The sequence below is a fragment of the Macaca thibetana genome, chromosome 4 (genome assembly GCF_024542745.1).
Source record: "Macaca thibetana thibetana isolate TM-01 chromosome 4, ASM2454274v1, whole genome shotgun sequence".
Taxonomy (NCBI): Eukaryota; Metazoa; Chordata; class Mammalia; order Primates; family Cercopithecidae; genus Macaca; species Macaca thibetana.
In genome coordinates, this window is record NC_065581.1 from 32,266,282 (window position 1) to 32,288,811 (window position 22,530).

The 22,530-nt window shown below is 53.4% G+C and overlaps 2 protein-coding genes across 4 annotated transcripts; both read right to left on the reverse strand.

The window, feature by feature from the left end:
• Window positions 1-75: 75 nt before the first annotated feature.
• VARS1 (valyl-tRNA synthetase 1) lies at window positions 76-19,008 on the reverse strand. 3 transcript variants are annotated; one of them, XM_050788328.1, is made up of 30 exons: window positions 18,929-19,008; window positions 18,214-18,633; window positions 16,246-16,380; window positions 16,017-16,155; window positions 15,652-15,776; window positions 15,475-15,559; window positions 15,122-15,222; window positions 14,861-14,988; window positions 8,157-8,321; window positions 7,831-7,912; window positions 7,181-7,300; window positions 6,986-7,094; window positions 6,806-6,900; window positions 5,691-5,781; window positions 5,316-5,440; window positions 5,125-5,228; window positions 4,880-5,038; window positions 4,686-4,776; window positions 4,446-4,551; window positions 4,290-4,360; window positions 4,080-4,205; window positions 3,618-3,722; window positions 3,469-3,537; window positions 3,310-3,388; window positions 3,049-3,176; window positions 2,588-2,743; window positions 2,206-2,412; window positions 2,023-2,134; window positions 1,565-1,890; window positions 76-220 (listed from the first exon to the last, which is right to left on the reverse strand). In XM_050788328.1, the coding sequence occupies exons 2-30, from the start codon at window positions 18,598-18,600 to the stop codon at window positions 152-154; spliced, it is 3,795 nt and encodes a 1,264-aa protein (XP_050644285.1). In that variant the 5' UTR covers window positions 18,601-18,633; window positions 18,929-19,008; the 3' UTR covers window positions 76-151. The 3 variants fall into 3 exon arrangements, with proteins under 3 accessions (XP_050644285.1, XP_050644283.1, XP_050644284.1); XM_050788326.1 differs by having other exon boundaries at window positions 15,475-15,562; XM_050788327.1 differs by lacking the exon at window positions 18,929-19,008 and having other exon boundaries at window positions 15,475-15,562; window positions 18,214-18,642.
• Window positions 19,009-20,853: 1,845 nt separating this feature from the next.
• On the reverse strand, window positions 20,854-21,962 carry LSM2 (LSM2 homolog, U6 small nuclear RNA and mRNA degradation associated; the record flags this gene model as incomplete). The annotated part of the gene is made up of 3 exons (XM_050788837.1): window positions 20,854-21,340; window positions 21,442-21,501; window positions 21,918-21,962. Coding segments are annotated over 3 exons (231 nt in total), but the record flags the coding sequence as incomplete, so codon positions are not given.
• Between the last annotated feature and the right edge of the window lie 568 nt (window positions 21,963-22,530).

A 22,530-nucleotide genomic window follows, 5' to 3' on the forward strand; every position in this document is an offset into this window, starting at 1 on the left:
CCCTGCAACCCCCAGGGATTCAGGCACCCAGCCCCTCTGCTCCCCTCTCTGCCCCCACCACAGATGACAAGAGGATTTTGTGGGAAAATATTTTATTGCTGCCATCCCCATGGTGAGCTGCTGGGGGTGAGCGGGGAAGCTAGGTGGTGGATCACAGCATCTTCTGGAATAGGGCGATGGCCTCATCCACCTTCCTGAGCTCTGCTTCCGTCTGTTGGAGCTGGAGTGGAACCAGGGGATGGGTGAGGACCCACGTCCAAGCGAAGAGACCCCCAGACACCCAGGACAACAAAGTTGGAAAGATGAGCGAGGACCATGGAAGGTCAGTAGCTCGGAGGAGGCGTGAACCTGGCTGGCGTGGCTCCCCACCCATTTCCGCCAGCACCCCCACCCCCACCTCCACCAGCACCTCTTGGGTCTTGCCTTTTTCCACAGAGTGGTCAGTCCCCAAGAACAAAGGAACCTCAGAGCCTCCATGCTCCCCACACAGTGTCCCCACGTAAGCAGGAGAGCACAGGGTCCAGGCCAATCACTTCATTTGTCAGATGACGATAATATTACCCCTCCCAGGGCTCTTGGGAGAACCAGGTGAGATGAACCAGGTCCACTCAAGGCTCTCTAGCTCTTGGCCTCCATGACTGATTTTCTCCATGTCTGTGCAGCTTACTATACTACTCCTCTCTGGCGGAACCCAGGAGGCAGGGGACAAACGAGACTGGCCTTCCAGGGTCAGCTCGGTAGGCTTGAAAGTAAGTGGTGGGAGGTCCAGGGCTCCCGACTACACGTGGACCCCAAGCCTAGCCTCAGGCATGCGGGTTTCCACATTTTAGGCAGCTAGGTGGGGTATGAAGGGTCTGATTGGGAGATAGGATGCCTGGTTCTAGGTCAGCCTCCATCTCCGACCTGTTGTGTGACCCTGGGCTGTGCCCAGCCCCCAGCTGCTCCCCATGTGTAAGGGAAGGGCATTCTATGGTCCCTGCTCCAAGCGCCTGGGCTCCATGCTTCCCAGTGGATTCCCCAGGTTTGGGTACAGAGTCCAGCTTCCAGACCAGGAAGTTTTGGTTTGGATTTTGGGTTTTGTTTTGGATGCTTTTTTTTTTTTTTTTTTTTTTTTTTTTGAGAGAGAGGGTCTTCTTTCTCTCTGTTGTCCAGGCTGGAGTGCAGTGGCATGATCTCGGCTCACTGCAGCCTTGACCTCCCAGGCTCAAGCAATCCGCCCACCTCAGCCCCCCGAGTAGCTGGGACCCCAGGTGTGTGCCACTGTGGCCAGCTGATTTTTCTATATTTGTTGTAGAGATGGGATTTCACCATGTTGGCTGCTCTCAAACCCCTGGGCTCAAGTGATCCACCCACCTCGGCCTCCCAAAGTTCTGGGATTACAGGTGTGAGGCACTGAACCAGGCTGTTTTGTTTTGTAAGGTTAGTGGGAATGGAGAAGGAACAAAGAAATCTGTAGCTGGTTACGATCAATTAATCGTCAACACCACTGTACTCGGACCAGCCCAGACCAGGGTTTTGACGGAGGAAGTGGATGGTGTGGGAAATGCCCACTCACGCCACACACCTTGGCTTCATCTGCCTCCTGGACTTCGAGGGGCACTTTGACAGGGTAGCCTGAGGCGGCACGGCGTTCCCGCAGACGCTGGGCCTGCCGCTGTGCCTCAACTCGCTTGGCTTGCAGCTTGCCCAGCTCCCGCGCAGGGTCCACCAGCCCCTGCAGCTGCAGGTGGATGGAGCAGCGATCAGAGGCCAGAGCCACAGCGCAACCCTGCGGGGCGGGAGCCCCCAGGGCCAGAACAGCCACCACACCTGCGCTGGACAGCGCCTGCACGTAGCCCGACACAGCCGATGCCAGGGCGCCCGTGGCCTCATCCGCCACTTCCAGGAAGCCTGCCAGAGAGGGAGAAAGGTGAGGCCTAGCTCCATGGAGACAGGAAACCAAGCAGTCACTGCTGGACACTGGGTCGCAGAGTGGGCTGAGGGGACAGTGGGATGGGGTGAACATGGGGGCGTGAGGCTCACAGTCAGGCCGGATCCGGGTGAGGTTGTAGTCCGCCCGCAGGGAGCGCACAGCTCGCGTGATGCTTAGCGCCAGCTCGAGGGCAGCTTCTGCCTCAGGGTCCTTCCAGGAGCACTGTGGGGTGGAGGAGGGGGTGAGGGGGGCTGCAGCGCAGGTCAGACTCCCCTCTCCAGGCCATGCCATACCTCTGAGGGCTCTGGGTAGGGGGTGACACAGAGGCTAGGGGGAGCTTGCGGCATCCTCCGGGGCAGCCTCTGGAACAGCTCCTCCGTCACGAAGGGCATGAAGGGCGAGAGCAGCCGCAGGCCAACGTCCAGGCAGGTGTACAGGGTCTGGCGGGCACACTCGGCTGCCACCTGGTCTACCCCATTCAGTACAGGTTTTAGGCACTCCTAGGGGACGAGAGGTACAGGGCTCACGGCTAGCCTTGAGCCCTCACTGTGCATGTGAGGACTGGGAAGGGGATGGGTTGGCTTAGGTCTCAAGGCCAACTCTGGCAAAACTGAGCCCAGGGCTCTGCTGCCCGCCCGCCCCCACCATCCCCGGCCCCGCTCTGCTCCTTCTCACCAAGTAGACATCACAGAGCTCATAGAGCCAGAAGCTGTACTGGGCAGTGGTGGCGGCCGGGAAGTCGTAGGCCTGGAAGCCTTGATTGCTGAGCCTCACAGCCTCTGTCAGGCGGCTGCGGATCCAGCGGTCCACCAGGCTTTCATGGCCTCCGGGCTTGGGGAGAGAGGGTGTATCAGCCCGCGGGCCAGGGGAGGGTGCCAGAACCCCATGGGGGCAGGAGTCATGGGCAAATCTTCATCCAGAGTCTGATGAGTCCAAAGCAACCACCTATGTGCCAGGATCTGGGAAGAAGTGACAGGCCCCAGCCCCCAGTGCCCTGGGCTTTCCCTTTAACTGTCCGTCTCTGTGTCTATCTGTCCCCCCGGCAACACGGAGGCCACTCTGGACAGGGGTGCAGCCTGTGTGGGCCCTGCTCAGTGATTCCTGTGCCCAGCCTTTGCTGCCCACCAGGCCCTTACCTGGGAGGTGGGTGAGGGCACAAAACCCTTCCCAAGGCCACGAAGGGCAAACTTGGTGGCATTCCAGAGCTTGTTGCAGAAGTGGCGGTAACCCAGTATCCGGTTCACATCCAGGTTGATGTCACGACCTGGGTCGGGGGTAAGACGTGAGTCCTCATCATCCTCTTCCCAGCCCATGCCCACCAGAGGCTCAGGGTGGAGAAGAGGGATGGGCCTCACAGAAGGAGAGAGTGGCTGGGAGGGCAGCTTTGGGGGCCATACCCTGGGACGTGTAGGCACATAATCCAAACCGGAGAGCATCGGTGCCACACTCGGGAATCCCCGCTGGGAAGTCAGCTTTCTACAGGGAAGAGGCACGAGTGTCCTCAGCCAGCCCCATCCACGCTGTGCCCCTGCTCAGCCCAGCCCAACCCTCCACACCTGCCCTTCTTTGGCCTTCTCCACCTCGCTGGGATCCAGGTTGCTGTTCAGTAGCTGGTCGTGGAGGCCCTGAGGGTGGAGTGGGAGCAGTCAGGTGGCTGTGGCCACAGCCCCACAGCCCTTCCTGGCTGGCCCAGCACCCAGCCCACCTGCAGGGAGACTCCATAGATGACGTCCAGGGGATCGATGACATTGCCTAGAGACTTGCTCATCTTCCGGCCGTGAGCATCTCGCACGATGGCATGGAGGTAGACCTGAAGAGCAGGTGGGCAGGCCCGTGCGACTCAGTCCTCTCCTTCCCCGGTCTCAGTGCCCCGACCAGGACTGTGTCTGGTCTACCCCACTGTGAAGCTCATGTCCCACTGAGTGTCCCCAAGTGTTCGTTCAGTGCCTTTATGTGACTCAGAAGCACTCCCTCCTCTGGGAAGACGAAGCCCTGGGCACAGGAATCACTGAGCAGGGCCCAGGCTGGATTTCAACCCCCCACCAGCCCCTGGGTCAGGCTTGCCTACAGCTAACTCCATGCCCCAGCCACGCGGGGCCTGTGCTGCAGAACAGGACAGCAGGAGAGGAGGCTGGGGGTGATGGGAGGGTCTCGGCTGTCTCCGCACCTCTCTAAAGGGCAGCCTGCCCGTGAGCTTCAGGCCCAGCATGACCATCCGGGCCACCCAGAAGAAGAGGATGTCGTGACCAGTCTCCAGCAGTGTCCCAGGGTAGAACACACTCAGGTCTTCTGACTGAGGGCAGACCAGGGTGTGAAGGGGAGCCAACACCCACCCTCCAGTCCCCTGTCCCGCCAAGCCCTGGCCCCAGGAACACACCTGGTTGGGCCAGCCAAAAATGGATAAGGGGAAGAGGCCGGAGGAGAACCAGGTATCCAATACATCCTCATCTGAGAGAGGCCAAAAGTCAGAGGTCAGAGGGAGTGGAGCTCTGCCCCCAACAACTCCCTCCAAACCCTCAAAGCCCCTCCTTGCCTTGCTGGAGACTGATCTTGTCAGGGGACACTCCGAACTCCTTGGCTGCCTTCTCCCGGGCCTCCGCCTCGTTGCGTCCACTCACCCAGTACCGCCCGTCAGGGTCCTGCCGCAGGTGCAGTGATTACCCAAGGGGGTGTGTTTGCTTCTGGCTCATCCTGCCCCTCCCCCCACCAAGGACCCAATAAACACACTGCTCCCCGAGGGTGTCCCAGCAGCTAGCTCTGGCCGTCTGCTCACCTCCCCAGGGGGCACCGCTGGGTCACTGACAGTGACAAAGTAGGCTGGGATGCGATGGCCCCACCACAGCTGCCTGGAAATGCACCACTCCCTGCAAATGTTGGGGAGGGGAAATCAGGGAGGGCCTGGTGGAGCCTGGCTCGAGCCCTGCTCAGCCCTTGGCAAGCCCCTCCCACATTGAGGGCCCCACACACCGGATGTTGTCCATCCAGGCATGCCATGTGCGCTGATGGGCCTCAGGCAGGATGCGGAGGTCGCCCCGAGTCACAGCGGCGCTGGCAGCCTGGGCCATCTCCCCGCAGCGAACGTACCACTGCGGACGCAGCAGAGGCTCTACCACGTCCTTCGACCGGCTGTGGGTACGCATAGGTGAGAAGGCCAGGCGGTAAAGCCCTAAGGAGCCCTCCACCTTCCTCCCCTCTCAGGCCCCCACCCTCACTTGCAAAGTGGCACCACCATGGGGTTGTCCTCAACGCCACGGAACAGTCCCCGCTCCTTCAGCGCCACCAGCACCGCTTTCCTGGCCTCAAACCTAGGCAGGCCCTGGGTGGGAACGAGGCCTCATCATGGCGATGCCCAGCCACCCCTCCATCTCCCTGACCCGGGCACTCATGCTCCAGGCAGCCTCACCAGGAAAGGCGGAGGCACGTTGATGAGGGCCCCCCGGGAGTCCATGATGCTGATGGCCTCCAGCCCGTGCCGCTGCCCAACTTCATAGTCGTTTTGGTCATGTGCGGGGGTGATCTTCACAGCACCTGGGTGTACATGGGGATGCCTGGGTCATGAGGGACTCCATGGAGTTCCTTCCTACACTCACCTCTTTTGCAGAAGGATGTAGCTCCAAGACCACTCCTGGCCCCCACTTGTCTAATGCAGTCCCTTGAGAACCACCCCAAGCTCTGCCTATTTGGCTGAAGCTTATTTTCTTTTTCTCTGAGAGAAGATGGACAGCTAGTGTGCAGCTCCAGTCTTTTCCTGTCCCCATAGGACCAGCCCCTTGCCTACCTGTGCCAAAATCCATGTCCACAAATTCATCGAAGACAATGGGAAGGCTCCGAGACAGGAATGGGTGGATCACGTTCTTCCCCTTCAGGTGCTGGGGGTGGAAAAAGATACCAAAAAAGCATGAAGTGGGGCCAGACGCCGTGATTCCCACCTGTAATCCCAGAATTTTGGGACGCTGAGGCAGGCAGATCACTTGAGGCCGGGAGTTGGAGACCAGCCTGGCCAACATGGTGAAACCTTGTCTCTACTAAAAATACAAAAAAAAACCAAAAAAAAATTAGCCAGGTGTGGTGACGCATGCCTGTAATCTCAGCTACTCAAGAGGCTGAGGCATGAGTACTGCTTGAAACCCGGGAGGTGGAGGTTGCAATAAGCCAAGATGGCACCACTGCACTCTAGCCTATGCGAGAGAGACCCTCTCTCAAAAAAAAAAATGCATGCAGGGGCCTGGTGCCATGGCTCACATCTGTAATCCCCACACTTTGGGAGGCTGGGGCAGGAGGCTTCCTTGAGGCCAGGAGTTCAAGATCAGCCTGGTTAACAGAGCGAGACCTTGTCTCTATTTAACTTTTGTTTTTTTTGAGACAGAGTCTCCCTGTGTCGCCAAGGCTGAAGTGCAGCGGAGTGATCTCAGCTCACTGCAACCTCCGCATCCCATGTTCAAGCGATTCTCCTGCCTTAGCCTCCTGAGTAGCTGGGATTACAGGCACCCGCCACCACAACCGGCTAATTTTTTGTATTTTTAATAGAGACGGGGTTTCACTACGTTGGCCAGGCTGGTCTCGAACTCCTGACCTTATGATTCGCCTGCCTCAGCCTCCCAAAGCGCTGGGATTACAGGCAGGAGCCACCACGCCCAGTTATTTAACTTTTTAAAAACTTTTTAAAGGGCTGGGCCCAAGTCCTTCCTTTCCAGGGCCCTGACTATCCCAACACTTGAACTCCCCAAACAGCCCCCAGTAGCTATACCGTCAGAGCTGGGAAAGACGCTGAAGACCAGTTTCTAACCCAGTTTCCTCTCCTCAGCCAGGGTCCTAAGTCCAACCCCTCCACCCCATAAGGACGGGAGCCCTTTTTGGCCAGGATTCCTTCCCTAACTGTGGACAGTCCCCCACCTGGTATCTGGTATCTTTGGGGTGCACAGCTACAGCCACATCTCCCAGCATTGTCTCGATCCGAGTTGTTGCCACCACCACCTCCTCGTCGCTGTCTGGGGTGACAGAAGGCCTTGTGGTCTTGGCCCTGGCCCCTTCCTACCACTCCCAGCCCAGGATCCTGGTGCCCCTGGCTCCTACCTGAGCCTTGGACCTTATAGGCAAAGGACACGAGGACCCCGAACTCCACCTTCTCCTTGTAGCCAGGCACGGAGAGCAGGGTGCGACCTGTCAGCTCCTTCTTATCCACCTGTAAAATGGGTATTTAGAGGCGTGGCCCAGGGGCCAGGGCCAGGGTAGACTGGAGATGGAGACAGGCCAGGTTAGGGGGCGCACCTCAATGTCAGAGATGGCGGAGTTGAGGGTGCAGGACCAGTTAACAAGGCGGGTACTGCGATAGATGACACCTTCCTCGTGAAGCCGGACAAAGGCCTCTGTCACAGCTGCTGAGAGTTTCTGGGGTGGAGCAGGGAGAAGTCAGAGAGATGGGCCTTGTGCTGGAGGCCCAGGCAGACACCCAGGGCTCCAGTGAGGCCTGGCCCATACAGAGTCCCACTGGCCAGTACAAAGACCCCTCTGAGGGGAGTACTTTCCTTCTTTCCTTGAGGGGGAGAGGGGACTAAGGGAACACAAGAGCAGCCAACAAGTCTTGTGATGCTGCAGATGGCAACGAAGACACTCAGCTGGGGACAAGTACTGGTGCAGAGGACCCTGGGAGTTCAGGCTCCGTGGGAGACGGGGTCCTGATCATGTGCCATCTGGAGGAATCTGGAGCTCCCAGAGCCAAGACAGGGAACACGAAGGGCCACGATATGGAAAGGGCCGTGGCGAGGGGTGGGAAGTGGCATTTGCAGCCGAGCCCTCCATAGTGTTTCACGTGGGCCAGCTCCTGAGAGAGGGCCGCAGCACCTGTGCTCTCTCCTGTGGGGGTCCCACCCTGGGGAGACTCCTACTCCTGCCCCAGCTTTGAGACCCCTCCCACGCACAGGGTCCATGGTGAAACAGGCTCGATCCCAGTCCAAGGAGCTGCCGAGCTTCTTCAACTGGTGGTAAATCCGGTCACCTTTCCTGGAAGTAGACAGACAGGCTGAGGTCAGCACTCATGCCTGGGCTGGAGGGAGACATCAGGTGGCTGACTAGGCAGTGTGGAGATCACCCATCCCCCTGAAATTTACCTGGTCCCTAGAGCCAACTGACTCTGCCTCTGTGAGAGGGTCTGACCCTGTGGCCAGGGGTTACAGGTGACAGAGGTCCTCTGGATAGGGAATAGGGAGGCAGGGCTGTAATGCCCACAGCGATGCTGCATACTCACTCCTCCTTCCACTTCCAGACCTCCTGTAGAAAGGCCTCGCGGCCCAGCTGGTGCCGGCTCAGCCCCTGCTCACGCCATAGCTTCTTCTCCACCACCACCTGGGTGGCAATACCTGCATGGTCACAGCCAGGGTTCCACAGGGTGGTCTCCCCACGCATACGGTGCCTGTTGGGGGGCATGGAGGACCAGAGGGTGAGTCAGGCCAGTGGGGCCTGGCACCAAAGAAAGGAGAGGCTCCAGGCAAGGAGTCAATGGACTCTAAATAAAGAAGGAGGGAGGCGGGGCGCAGTGGCTCATGCCTGTAATCCCAGAACTTTGGGAGGCTGAGGTGGGCGGATCACCTAAGGTGGGGAGTTCGAGATCAGCCTGGCCAACATGGTAAAACCCTTCTCTACTAAAAATACAAAATTAGCTGGGCATGGTGGCACGTGCCTGTAATCCCAGCACTTTGGGAGGCCGAGGTGGGTGGATCACCTGAGGTGGGGAGTTCAAGATAAGCCCCGGCCAACATGGTAAAACCCTGTCTCTGTTAAAAATACAAAGTTAGCTGGGCGTGGTGGCATATGCCTGTAACCTCAGCTACTTGGGAGGCTGAGGCAGGAGAATTGCTTGAACCCGGGAAGCAGAGGTTGCAGCAAGCCAGGATCATGCCATTGCACTCCAGCCTGGGTGACAGAGTGAGACTCCGTCTCCAAAAAACAAACAAAAAAAGAAAGAAGCAGGGGTAGAGCTGGAACCCTTGTGATTCTAAAGCTAGTCAAGGAGAAAAGATTTGCAGGAAGAGCCAAGGCAATATGGAAAAAGAACAGACAGGCCTGCGTGGTGGCTCACACCTGTAACCCCAGGACTTTGGGAGGCCAAGGCGAGTGGATCACTTGAGGACAGGAGTTCGAGACCAGCCTGACCAACATGGCGAAACCCTGTCTCTACCAAAAATACAAAAATTAGCCAGGCATGGTGGTGCATGCCTGTAATCCCAGCTACTTGGGAGGCTGAAGCACAAGAATCGCTTGAACCCGGGAGGTGGAGGTTGCAGTGAGCTGAGATTGGGCCACTGCACTCCAGCCTGGATGACAGAGTGAGACTCTGTCTCAAAAAAAAAAAAAAAAAAAAAAGAACAAAGAGGAGGCTCCTGCCAAACAGGATAGCAAAAGTTCTAATTGTTAAAATAAATTACTAAATAGAAACAAAATAGTGCCTGGAAACAGATACAAGCAAATTTAGTATTTGTGAAAGGTGGCACTTCCTATCAGTAAAGTAAGGATAAACTATTCAAAATATTTGTTTGGAACAACTAGCTAATTATTTGGAAAAAATCTTCCCCTTATCAATAGTCACAAAAAGAAACTTTAGATAGATTAAAGAATTCAAGCCAGGCACAGTGGCTCAAACCTATAACCCCAACACTTTAGGAGGCCAAGGTGGGAGGATTGCTTGAGCCCAGGAGTTGCAGACTAGCCTGGGCAACATAGTGAGACCTAGTCTCTGCAAAAAAAAAAAAAAAAAAAAAAGCCAGGCATGGTGGCGTGCACCTTTGTTCCCAGCTGAGAGCCTCTGTCTCAAAAATAAAGAAATAAATAAATAAGCCGGGCGCGGTGGCTCACGCCTGTAATCCCAGCACTTTGGGAGGCCGAGGTGGGCGGATCACGAGGTCAGGAGATCAAGATCACAGTGAAACCCCGTCTCTACTAAAAATACAAAAAATTAGCCGGGCGCGGTGGTGGGCGCCTGTAGTCCCAGCTACTCGGGAGGCTGAGCCAGGAGAATGGCGTGAACCCGGGAGGTGGAGCTTGCAGTGAGCCGAGATTGCGCCACTGCACTCCAGCCTGGGTGACAGAACTAGACTCTGTCTCAAAAAATAAATAAATAAAAATAAAAAGTTGATATAACTCTATTCCATTAAAGTAATGGGAGTATCTCACATTTTATTTAAACCATGTTCACTGGAAAAAAATGTGGCTACCTTAAGAGTTTTATAAGAAAAAAGCGTTTTATAAGAAGTATGTGGCCAGGCGCGGTGGCTCACGCCTGTAATCCCAGCACTTTGGGAGGCCGAGACAGGCGGATCACTTCAAGTTAGGAGGTCGAGACCAGTTTGGCCAACATGGCAAAACTCTCTCTAATAAAAATGCAAAAAAATTAGCTGGGCGTGGTGGTGCACGCCTGTAGTGCCAGCTACTCAGGAGACTGAGACACGAGAATTGCTTGAACCCGAGTGGTGGAGGTTGCAGTGAGACAACATCGCGTCACCGCACTCCAGTCTGGGTGACAGAATGAGACTCTGTCTCATTTAAAAAACAAAAAAGTATTCATTCTGTTCTCATGTAAACAAACTTGGGGGCCAGGTATGGTGGTTCATGCCTGTAGTCCCAGCACTTTGGGAGACTGAGGGAGGAGGATTACTTGAGCCCAGAAGTTCAAGACTAGCTGGGGCAACATAGCGAGACCCTCTCTTGGTTTTGTCAAAAAAATGAAAAACAGGGCTGGGCGTGGTGGCTCATGCCTATAATCCCAGCACTTTGGGAGGCTGAGGCGGGCGGATCACGAGATCAGGAGATCGAGACCATCCTGGCTAACACGGTGAAACCCTGTCTCTACTAAAAATAAAAAAAAAAAATTAGCCAGTTGTGGTGGCGGGCGCCTGTAGTCCCAGTTACTCAGGAGGCTGAGGCAGGAGAATGGTGTGAACCCGGGAGGCGGAGCTTGCAGTGAGCCAAGATCGCGCCACTGCACTCCAGCCTGGGTGACAGAGCGAGACTCCATTTCCAAAAAAAAAAAAAAAAAAAAAAAAAAATTGAAAAATTGAAAAACGAAACAAAAACGCAAACACAAACACAAACAACTTGGCCATTGTATGTTATGTGTATTTAACAGAACTGTTGGCTGGGCGAGGTGGCTCATGCCTATCATCCCAGCACTTTGGGAGGCCGAAGCAGGTGGATCACAAGGTCAGGAGTTCAAGACCAGCCTGACCAACATGGTGAAACTCTGTCTCTACTAAAAATAGAAAAATTAGCCGGGTGTGGTGGCCGGTGCCTATAATTCCAGCTACTCAGAAGGCTGAGGCAGGAGAATCGCTCGAACCCAGGAGGCATAGGTTGCAGTAAGCATGCACCACTGCACTCCAGCCTGGGCAACAGAGCAAGACTCTGACTCAAAAAAAAAAAAAAAAAAAAAAAACCAGGCCAGGCGCCGTGGCTCACGCGTGTAATCCCAGCACTTTGTGAGGCCGAGGCGGGCAGATCACGAGGTCAGGAGATTGAGACCATCCTGGCTAACACGGTGAAACCCTGTCTCTACTAAAAAAAAAAAAATACAAAAAATTAGCCGGGCATGGTGGCCGGCACTTGTAGTCCCAACTACTCTGGAGGCTGAGGCAGGAGAATGGCATGAACCCGGGAGGCGGAGCTTGCAGTGAGCCAAGATTGCGCCACTGCACTCCAGCCTGGGTGACTGCCTCAAAAAAATAATAATAATAAAAATAAAAAAATAAAACAAATAACTGTTTTCCCAGCTCTCAGTTACTTGCAAAATGCATAAACATTACATCCCCAGTGCTCAGCGCAGGAGGGGCACATAGTTGGGCCCAGTTATCTTTTGGTACCCAGTCAAAATTTAAATATAATAAACCCTGGTTTTGACCAACATCCCAATTTAGTACACTAATCGACACCTGCTAAAAAATTCTACTAAAAAATACAAAAAACTAGCCGGGCGAAGTCCCAGCTATGGGGAGGCTGAGGCAGGAGAATTAAAATATAATGAGAACTGCACTCCCCTGGGCGACAGAGCGAGTTTCCAAAAAAAAAAAAAAAAAAAAAACCCTGGTTTCCAAAAATGGTAAAGTCATTTTAAAACACTTTTTAAAAAGATTTGTCACCTATAATATTACTTTGTATTTATTACTAATTAAAATATTAGCAGTGAAAACAAATAGTAACAGAAAACAGGAGAAACATTTACAATAACAGGAAAACTACCACACAATAATAAAACACAAACATTTACAATATATAACAAAAAAATCAATACCCAGAACAGGTAAAGAATTCTCAAAAAAAATTAAAAAGAAAAACAACAAAGAATCAATAGAAAAACAAGCAAAAGATAGATACAGACAATTCACATACGGGTAAACCTGACTGGCCAAGAAATATGGAAATAGGTACAATTTCAATAGTAATCAGAAAAGTACAAAGTAAAGTAACAGAGGTATCATTTTTTTGTCCATCAGATTGGCAAAACTAATTAGGCAACCCTAATGCTCAGGCTCGGAAAGGGTGGGGAAATGAATCCTCTCACAGCAATTCCTGGAGGTATCAATCAGCAAAGCCATTCTGCAGGGCAACCTGGCAGCTTCTGTGCGTACTTAATATAGGTGTGCCCTGCCGACCTAGCAGTTTCACTTCTTGATAGCTACACCAGTGAAACCCTTCCACACATGCTTGAGCAAGCATGTACAGCAGGGGTATCCAATCTTTTGGCTTCCCTGGGCCACACGGAAGAACTGTCTTGGGCCACACATAAAATACACTAACACTGGCCGGGCGCGGTGGTTCACGCCTGTAATCCCAGAACTTTGGGAGGCCGAGGCGGGTAGATCACGAGGTCAGGAGATCGAGACCATCCTGGCTAACATGGGGAAACCCTGTCTCTAGTAAAAATAAAAATAAAAAAATTAGCTGAGTGTGGTGGCGGGCGCCTGTAGTCCCAGCTACTCAGGAGGATGAGGCAGGAGAATGGCGTTAACCTGGGAGGCGGAGCTTGGAGCTTGCAGTGAGCCCAGATTGTGCCACTGCACTCCAGCCTGGGCGACAGAGCGACACTCATCTCAAAAAAAATAAAAAATAAAAATAAATAAATAAAAATACACTAACACTAACGATAGCTGATGAGCTTAAAACACACACACACACACACACACAAAATCTTAAATGTTTAAAGAAAGTTTACAAATTTGTGTTAAGCTGCATTCAAAGCCTTCCTGGGCCACAAGTGGCCCACAGGCTGCAGGTTGGACAAGCTTGATATACAGGGATGTGCATTAGAGTAAGGTTTTCAACAACAACAACAACAACAAACCAGAAAGAACCATTAATTAAAAAGTGACTCCAGGCTGGGAGCAGTAGCTCACTCACGCCTGTAATCCCAGCACTTTGGGAGGTTGAGGCAGGCAGATCACCTGAGGTCAGGAGTTCGAGACCAGCCTGGTCAACATGGTGAAACCCCATCTCTACTAAAAATACAAAAATTAGCCGGGTGTGGTGGCAGGTGCCTGTAATGCCAGCTACTTGGGAGGCTGAGGCAAGAGAATCGCTTGAACCTAGGAGGTGGAGGTTGCAGTGAGCAGAGATTGCGCCACTGCACTCCAGCCTGAGCAAAAAGAGCGAAACTCTGTCTCAAAAAAAAAAAAAAGAGTGACTTCACTATGGTATAGCCACACTATGGGATATTATGGAACAATGAAAAAGAAGGAAGTCAGTATGTGTGGTATGTGTGTAAGGACAAGGAAAGATCTCCAAGAGAAAGTGTTAAGTGTAAGAAGAAAGCTAGCGCATAACATGTGTAATGTGAACCCTTTATGTTAAAATATAGAAAAGACTCACCCAAAAGGAGAACTATAAATTTCTATGGGTACATGTAGATGTAAGTAAATAGGAAAGATCTGGAAAGATACACATCAAAGTGATAACAATGGCTAAATCTTGGGAGGAAGTAGGTGTGGGGGGGTGGTCAAGGGGATTTGAAAATTTAAATTTCTTATAAGAATATATTCATAGGCCGGGCATGGTGGCTCAAGCCTGTAACCCCAGCACTTTGGGAGGCCGAGACGGGCGGATCACGAGGTCAGGAGATCGAGACCATCCTGGCCTACACGGTGAAACCCCGTCTCTACTAAAAAATACAAAAAACTAGCCGGGCGAGGTGGCGGGCGCCTGTAGTCCCAGCTCCTCAGGAGGCTGAGGCAGGAGAATGGTGTAAACCCGGGAGGGGGAGCTTGCAGTGAGCTGAGATCCGGTCACTGCACTCCAACCTGGGCGACAGAGCGAGACTCTGTCTCAAAAAAAAAAAAAAAAGAATATATTCATATATTTTGGTCAGTTGCGGTGGCAGATTCCTGTAATCCCAGCTACTTGGGAGGCTGAGGCAGGAGAATCACTTGAACCCAGGAGGCGGAGGTTGCCATGAGCCAAGATGGTGTCACTGCACTCCAGCCTGGGCAACAGAACAAGACTCTGTCTCCAAAAAAAAAAAAAAATATATATATATATATATTTTTTTTTAAAATTAAATTCAAAATAATGTTATTGTTACTAGAAAAAGAAGGGATAGGCTGGGTGTGGTGCCTCACACCTATAATTCCAGCACCCTGGGAGGCTGAGGCAGGAGAATCACTTGACCTGGAGACCAGACTGAGCAACAAAGTGAAAACCCATCTTCACAAAAATTTAAATTAACTTAAATTAAAATTAAATAAAGAAAGAAGGGAGAGAAGAGAGTCTGCAAGTGGCAGTGTTGCATGGGAGTACTGGACTAGGAGAGGAAGCTAAATGATCAGATGGGAATGAGAGAGAGAAGTGTAGCGCCTCTGGGGGCAGAGGTAAGCACCAACCCAGAAGGAGAGAGGCTGGGGGGCTGTCAGCCAAGAGGAGAGAGCCAGATGAGGCAGAGGGAACCAGAGGGAGGTGCGGATAGGAGCTCACCATCGAGTCAGGGAGTCCTGGATGGCGTTGGTGAGCGCATGGCCCAGGTGCAGGGAGCCTGTCACGTTGGGGGGTGGGATGCACATCATGAAGACACCTCGGGGATTTGCTGCTGACACATTAGGACGCTGATGGTGGAGAAGGATGGCACATGTTTAAGGCCTCAGGTCACCTCTCCCAGCCCCTCCCAGGCAACACGTCCTTCAGTCCTGCCCTTCCCCACCCCACCCACTCTGGGCCTGGGCAGCAGTGCCCACTCACCCCATACTCTGGCTTGAAGAAGCCCTGCTGCTCCCACCAAGGGTACCAGGCAGCCTCCACATACCGAGGGCTGTAGGAGTCGGGCATGGGGCCACTGACATCTGGGGGAGAGGAAGGGAGGGCTCAGTGCGTGGCTGAGAGCACCAGGAAGGAGACAGGCTGGCAGAGAGGGATCAGGATCTCCCTCTCTGAATGTCGCTTACATCGTAGGACAAGCATTTGAGGGGCCTAGGGGCAGGGGAGGGGGTCTGCAAATCCTCACCAAACAAAGTGGTGAGAGCAAGAACAGAGCAAGATAAGGTGAAAACTTGGAAGGGGCTGCTGAGAGGTGAGCCCCTTCCCACTCCTAGTACCTTTCTTTTCCCCGGGTGGGGTTGGGAGGTCATAGGTAATGACCCCAGGATCCCGTTTCTCCCTCTTCTCTGGTTTTGGTTTCTTCTGCTTGGGAGGGAGAAGACATAGGCCCAGGCATCAGCCACCCCATCACTGCACACATCAACTTTCCTTCCAGCTCCACCCTCGCCTCTCACCTCCCCTGCAGGTGGCTGCTGCTGTTGGATCTTCTGCTTCTGTTGGAATTTCTCTAGCTTCTCCCGTTTCTTTGCCTCTTTCTTGAGCTGAGCAGCTGTCTTTGGGAGGGCAGGAGTCTCGGGGCCTAGAGAGAAGCACAGAAATTCAGACTCAGCCAGCTGGGGACCCTCTTGGATGGCACTACTAGGTTTCAGATGGGCTATTTCAGATGCCCGAGGTCTCGCCCATGCTGGCCTCCCCCCTCCCCCTCCTCTCCCGCAGGACCCTGCCCCAGTGATTCTGCCATTTCTATGAAAAAAAGAAAGTGAGTTGCATGGAAGGCCCCATGGAAGCCCCTATCCTCCAACTCCTCACCCTGCCTCACCTGGCTGATGAGAGAGAGGCCTGGCCCCTGAGTATAGAACTACTTCTCCCAGCACCGCTCGGAATTCTGGCTGCCGGACACACGTGACAAACCAGCGAGTCACATTATTCCAGATCCGGCGGGCAGGTGGGTCTAGGACCTGGAACACGAAATAAATGACTATTCTCAGTCACCCTATAGTGAGGTTTGAGGGGAGCAGTCTTGTTCTTCCCCAGGCCTGGTGACTCACGTATCGGAAAGGCAGCAGCAAGGCTGTGACAGCCGCCAGGTCAGCCAGAGTAGGGGCCTCCCCGGCCAAGTAGGTGTGCAGCCGAAGCCACTCCTCCAAGGGGCTCAAGGCCCTGCCCAGGGCCCCCAGCACAGCCTGGCAGGAAGGGGAAGAGGTGTGAGACAAGGTTTGGCCCGCCTCCATCTCCCACCACAACCCTCCTTTTGGCCTCCCTCCACCCCACTCCAACAAATCACCACCTCTGAGTCCCATTTCTTCACTCAAGTAGTCATAATAAAAATACTTCTGACTCATCCAGCAAATGAAACTCAATACTTATGTGTTAGATGCAATATGTTAAGCATAGAAGTAAAGATTATATGAGGCAACTCAATAAATAACTGCTCAGGTTCAGACATCACGAGGTCAGGAGAAATATTTAAGTGAAACTTCTCCAGGGCGCCTGTAGTCCCAGCTACTCGGGAGGCTGAGGCAGGAGAACGTAAACCCGGGAGATAGTGACAGAGCCCTGACCTGAGTAGAGTTCAGGAACATTTTCTTGTATGGGGACAACACGAACAATGAGCTGAATAGGGGAACAACAAATGAGCGAATATAAAATGCAGTGCTCGGGCCGGGCCTGGTGGCTCACGCCTGTAATCCCAGCACTTTGGGAGGCTGAGGCGGGGGGATCATGAGGTCAGGAGATCGAGACCATCCTGGCTAACAGGGAGAAACCTTGCTTCTACTAAAAATGCAAAAAAATCGGCCGGGCATGGTGGCAGGCACCTGTAGTCCCAGCTACTAGGGAGGCTGAGGCAGGAGAATGGCGTGAACCCGGGAGATGGAGCTTGCATTGAGCTGAGATCATGCCACTGTACTCCAGCCTGGGCAACAGAGCGAGACTCCGTCTCAACAACAACAACAAAAAAAACAAAAAAAACCCATGCCATATTTTTCTTAACTCCTATGAAGAAAAATAAAGCAGAATGAGGGGAACAGGGGCCGGGCGCCGTGGCTCACGCCTGTAATCTCAGCATTTTGGGAGGCCGAGGCGAGCAGACAATCTGAGGTTAGGAGTTCAAGACCCTGGTCAACATGACAAAACCCCATCTCCACTAAAAACACAAAAAATTAGCCAGGCGAGGTGGCAAGCGCCTGTAATCCCAGCTACTCAGAACGCTGAGGCAGGAGAATCACTTGAGCAGTGAGCTGAGATCGCACCATGGCATTCCAGCCTGGGCAACAGAAGGAGACTCAGTCTAAAAAAAAAAAAAAAAAAGAAAAGAAAAGAAAAGAAAAAAAAGAGGGGAACAGGGAATTCCAGGAGAGAGGAACTCTATTTTATTTGTTTGTTTGGACAGACATTCTGAATGTAAGGACTCTATAGGGTGATCACAACATGAGGGAGCAAGTCAGGGTCTGTCGCATTCATTCATCCATTCAATAAATACTAATTTCCTATCATGTGCTCAACACCATGCAAGGAGGTGGAGTTGAAAGTACACCAAGGCTCAGGTCTCCTTTGGAAGGACTGATAGTTACAATCTGGCAGGGTTATCTCTCCTCTCACTTCCCTTCCTCATTTCATTTCTTTTATCTCCTCCCAGCAATTGTCATCTCTCCCTCACCCAGTCTTTTCCTGCAATTCAAATAATTTCTATCCTCATCAATTTCAGACTCATCAAACTTTTACTAAGAGACTTTAAAAGTGCCCGGCACTAAACTATGTGCTCTGCGCACATCTTTTAATCCTATTAACTCAGTGAGGCAAGCATTACATCAACTTGCCTGTGTGTCATAGACATAGGACTACCAAGACACAGCGGGTTTATGAAGCGTGCCCAGGGTTACCATACCGGTTGGCAATCTGGGATTTGATCACTCTTTTCCCACATCTGATGTGCTACCTTCTTGTCTCACTGCCCATTCCAGTCCTCGCTTCCCTCCTCTGAATTTCTCCCCTCCCCCTCTGTACAACCCCCTCACCTGGGGGTCCTGGGCCGAGCTTCGGAGGCCCAGGGCCGGCAGCGTTGCTCCACAGGCAGCTGGTATTAACTCCGTGTCGGCGTAACTGACCCACTGTTGGACGAGGACAGCAGCCCGGCTGCCCCCTGGGCCTCCCAGGCCAGCAGGCCACAGCAACTGGGACACAGCCGTGGCCCCCCACACCCAGAGTCCACCGGGCCCCTGCTCCAGGGCCGGCAGGCGGGGTGGGGGAAAGGGAGTCCTGCTAGTCGGGGGCGGCTGGAGACAGATGCGGGGGTGGGCTCCTCCCCATCCGGGACCCTCCCCAGCCTCCCCATAGCGAGCGGCTATGAGGGCTCGGAGGCTGGGGAAGGCATCTGGGTGAGGGGAGACGTAGAGGATGGACATAGTTATGAGAGGGTCCGAACGAAGTAGAAAAACCTAAGAAGAAAGAGAGACAGGGGATGACTGAGGGATCCAGGTGGGTCCTATATTTGAGTAGAGAGGGGACCCTCACGGGAGCTCCTCCGCCGCAGACACCCGAGTCCCCCAGGACTGAGGGTCTGACCAGGCAGGCTGTCAGGAGCCAAAGACCTGGCTCTCAGAGGAGCAGTGACAGTAGGGAGCTCCTGGGGAAGAGGGACTATCCATGATCGCGAGGCTTCGGGGAGTGTGGAAGACTCTCAGGAGCCGGTCGGCGTCTGGTTGGACGCGGGTTCGAGCCGCGTGTACGTACTGGAGGGAGATGGTAAGACTGGACCGGGAATCCACCTCACAGCCAGGCGCCGGCCGCGGCTGGACCGGCCGGGCGGCCGGGGCGGAGGAGTCGAGCGGGCAGAGATGGTGGGCGGCTCTCCAGGTGACCCTAGTTCCCTGAGATCGCCGCCCCGGCAGCCGGCGCCCACGTGTTCCCCCCTTTGTGACAGGGAGAGTTTCCGGGCCTGCGGGTCCTGGCGGGGGCGGCCTGGCCCCGCCTGCGTGTACGCGCACCACCGTGTCCGACACTGCCCCGGGGGCCGCGCCGCCCGCCGCCAGCCGCCAGCCGCTCTCACGAGGAACAGCGCGGGGCGCGGGGCGCTGGGCGCGGACGCAGGACGAGAGGACGCCCCCGGGCACCGCGCTCCCGTCAGGCGCCGCCACGGGCACCTTGTGCGGGTCCTCGGGCCGGGTGGCGAGGGCGGCGCCCAGCGGGCAGCTAGGGAACTGGCCCAAGAGGGTCAGCTGGCCCTGCAGGTGGAGAGCGTTCCCCACCCGGTATCGGGGAAGAGGCCAGGGAGTCAGCTGGCCCTGCAGGTGGAGAGCGTTCCCCACCCGGTATCGGGGAAGAGGCCAGGAGGGAGCAGCCTGATGAGGACCGAAGGGGAGGTCCATTTGCCGAGGCCCTGGCGTCCAGCTTACTCTTTGAGCCTCATCTCCTCATGTATGAGAAAAGGGTGACGGCCGGGCGCGGTGGCTCACGCCTATAATCAATCCCAGGACTTTGGGAGGCCAAGGCGGGCGGATCACCTGAGGTCAAAAGTTCCAGACCAGCCTGACCAAGATGGTGAAAGCCCGTCTCATGCCTGTAATCCCAGCACTCTGGGAGGCCGAGGCGGGTGGATCACAAGGTCAGGAGTTCAAGACCAGCCAGGCCAAGGTGGTGAAACCCCATCTCTACTAAAAATACAAAAATTAGCCAGGCGTGGTGGCGGGCGCCTGTAATCCCAGCTACCCCGGAGCCTGAGGCAGGGAATTGCTTGAACCCTGGAGGTGGAGATTGCAATGAGCCAAGATGGTGCCACTGCACTCCAGCTTGGAGACAGAGCTGGAGTATTTGTAAAAATACAAAAATTAGCCAGGTGTGGTGGCACACACCTGTAATCCCAGCTACTTGGGAGGCTGAGGCAAGAAAATCACTTGAACCTGGAAGCGGAGATTGCAGTGAACTAAGATCATACCACTGCACTCCAGCCTGGGTGACAGAGTGAGACTCCATCTCAAAAAAAAAAAAAAAAAAAAAAAATATTAGCCGGGCATGGTGGTGGGCATCTGTAATCCCAGCTACTCGGAGCTGAGGCAGGAGAATCACTTGAACCAGGAGGCGGAGGTTGCAGTGAGCCAGACCACACCAGTGCACTCCACCCTGGGCGACAGAGCAAGACTCCCATCTCAAAAACAAGAAAAGGAGGGTCATGCTAGATGGTCTCTAACGGTCCCTTAAGGCTGAGAAGTCTCATCTGTTATCATGAACTCTTTGCTGAATGAGTGAATGAAGTTTAGTAATTCCCAGTCACAACTTTTCTCCAAAATATAAATTACATCACTTGTATTTATCTTCTGTACATATTCAGAAAACATGTACTGATTTGGTTGGACTGGCGAAGTCCGGTAGCATGAAGTGCATCTTATAACACTGTCACATTAATGGAAGGACACCAAGCACTCCAGTTGCAGGTATGGTATAAGCAAAAGGCCAGAAGGAGAACATGCAGGTAGGGGCATGTTGGGGAAACATGGTGAACAGCAACTGTATTATATGCTTTATACCAAGGAGAGTAGTGGGAAGCTGAGTTGGATTCTTGGCTGGGTTAATGGAGAGTAACAGGGACTTGGATGAATTTGACATCCTTTTCCACATCCCAGCACCCTGCCCAACACACAGTAACAGAACCAAAACACGAATTTGCATCATAAATTTTATTCCCGATGCGGGACAGATTCCTTCCATCCCCAAATGAATCACATGCTGCCCTGGAAAGACCTAGGAAACTCTCCTACCATCTCCAGGGAAGTAGTGAGAAAGGCAGGTGCTGGGGACTGGGAAGGCTTTGAAGTTTCCCAGCCTACTTATCCTCCCCTTCTCAAGAGAGGATAGCTGTTCCCTATTATTCCTCTCATCCACTCATCCCTTAAAAAAAACCCACAAAACCATCATTAGTAAAAAAACAAAACCCCTTCAAGTATTCGGGGTTAGGGGTTCTGGGCTGGGACTTGGGGTTACAGGTCACCAATAAAAGAGGGAGGGGAAGAGGAGGAGGAGCCATCACTGTTTCTGCTGCAGGGCTTCCTTCCTTGCCGCATCCTGCAGCAACTGTGTGTCGACCTCGTCTGCTGGCAGCTGCACATATCGGACCACTGAGCCCCGAATGAAGCAGTTCTTCACTGATAACTAGACAAAGATGGACAAATGTGAAAACACCCTTAAAAATGTCCTCTAACCACCCAGAGGCCTCCTGCTTTATTTCCTCTTCTCCACAGACCCCAACTTACCATGTGAGGATATTTCTCAGGGTCTGTGACACTGATGTCAGTTAGTTTGATGTTGAGATACTAGGAAAGGAAGATGAACACCATTATTATTTATTTATTTATTTATTGAGACAGAGTTTTGCTCTTGTTGCCCAGGCTGGAGTGCAAGGGCACCATCTTGGCTCACTGCAACCTCCGCCTCCTGGGCTCAAGCGATTTTCCTGCCTCAGCCTCTCTGGAGTAGCTGGGATTATAGGGATGCGCCACAATGCCCGGCTAATTTTTTGTATTTTTAGTAGAGACAGGGTTTCACCATGTTGGTCAGGCTTGTCTTTAACTCCTGACCTCAGGCCTCGGCCTCTCAACATGCTGGGACTATAGGCATGAGCCACCACACACCTGGCCGAATAACACCATTATTAACCCTAGAGACATGATGTAAGAACCCAACCCTCTCCTTCCCCAGGAACCAATTCTGGGCCTTTACTATATCTCACCTGATCCACAGAATGGAGGGTTCCACAGATGCTGTCAAGGGCAGAGGGAGAGAAGAATCAAATTAGTTTATAACAAAGTCAACATAGAGGTGACTTCAGAGCTGGGATGAGAACATGACTGGGAGAAGTCAAGGACTTGAAGTCAGAAAAAGGTACAACCAAAAGGGGAAATTCCTAAGCCCTGGAGTAGGAAAGACGGCTAACAGAGTAGTTTATTTTCAACCCGACATCCCGACATCTCCTCTCCCTAAACCAATCCAATTTTTTTTTTTTTTTTTTTTTTTTGAGACGGAGTCTCGCTCTGTCACCTAGGCTGGAGTACAGTGGCACGCACGATCTCAGCTCACTGCAAGCTCCACCTCCTGGGTTCACACCAGTCTCCTGCCTCAGCCTCCCGAGTAACTGGGACTACAGGCGTCCTGCTAATTTTTTGTGTTTGTAGCAGAGACGGGGTTTCACCGTGGTCTCGATCTCCTGACCTCGTGATCCACCCGCCTTGGCCTCCCAAAGTGCTGGGATTACAGGCATGAGCCACCGCGCCGTTTTTTTTTTTTGAGACGGAGTCTTGCTCTGTCACCCAGGCTGGAGTCCACTGGCACGATCTCAGCTCACT

Coding starts and splice junctions, on each gene's coding strand:
- VARS1 (XM_050788326.1), bottom strand. CDS start 18,600: ATGTCCATCCTCTACGTCTCCCCTCACCCAGATGCCTTCCCCAGCCTC. Junction 15,777..16,016: donor GCCTCTCTCTCATCAGCCAG/GTGAGGCAGGGT, acceptor GCTTCTCTCTAG/GCCCCGAGACTCCTGCCCTC. Junction 5,039..5,124: donor ATGGTGGTGCCACTTTGCAA/GTGAGGGTGGGG, acceptor GCGTACCCACAG/CCGGTCGAAGGACGTGGTAG.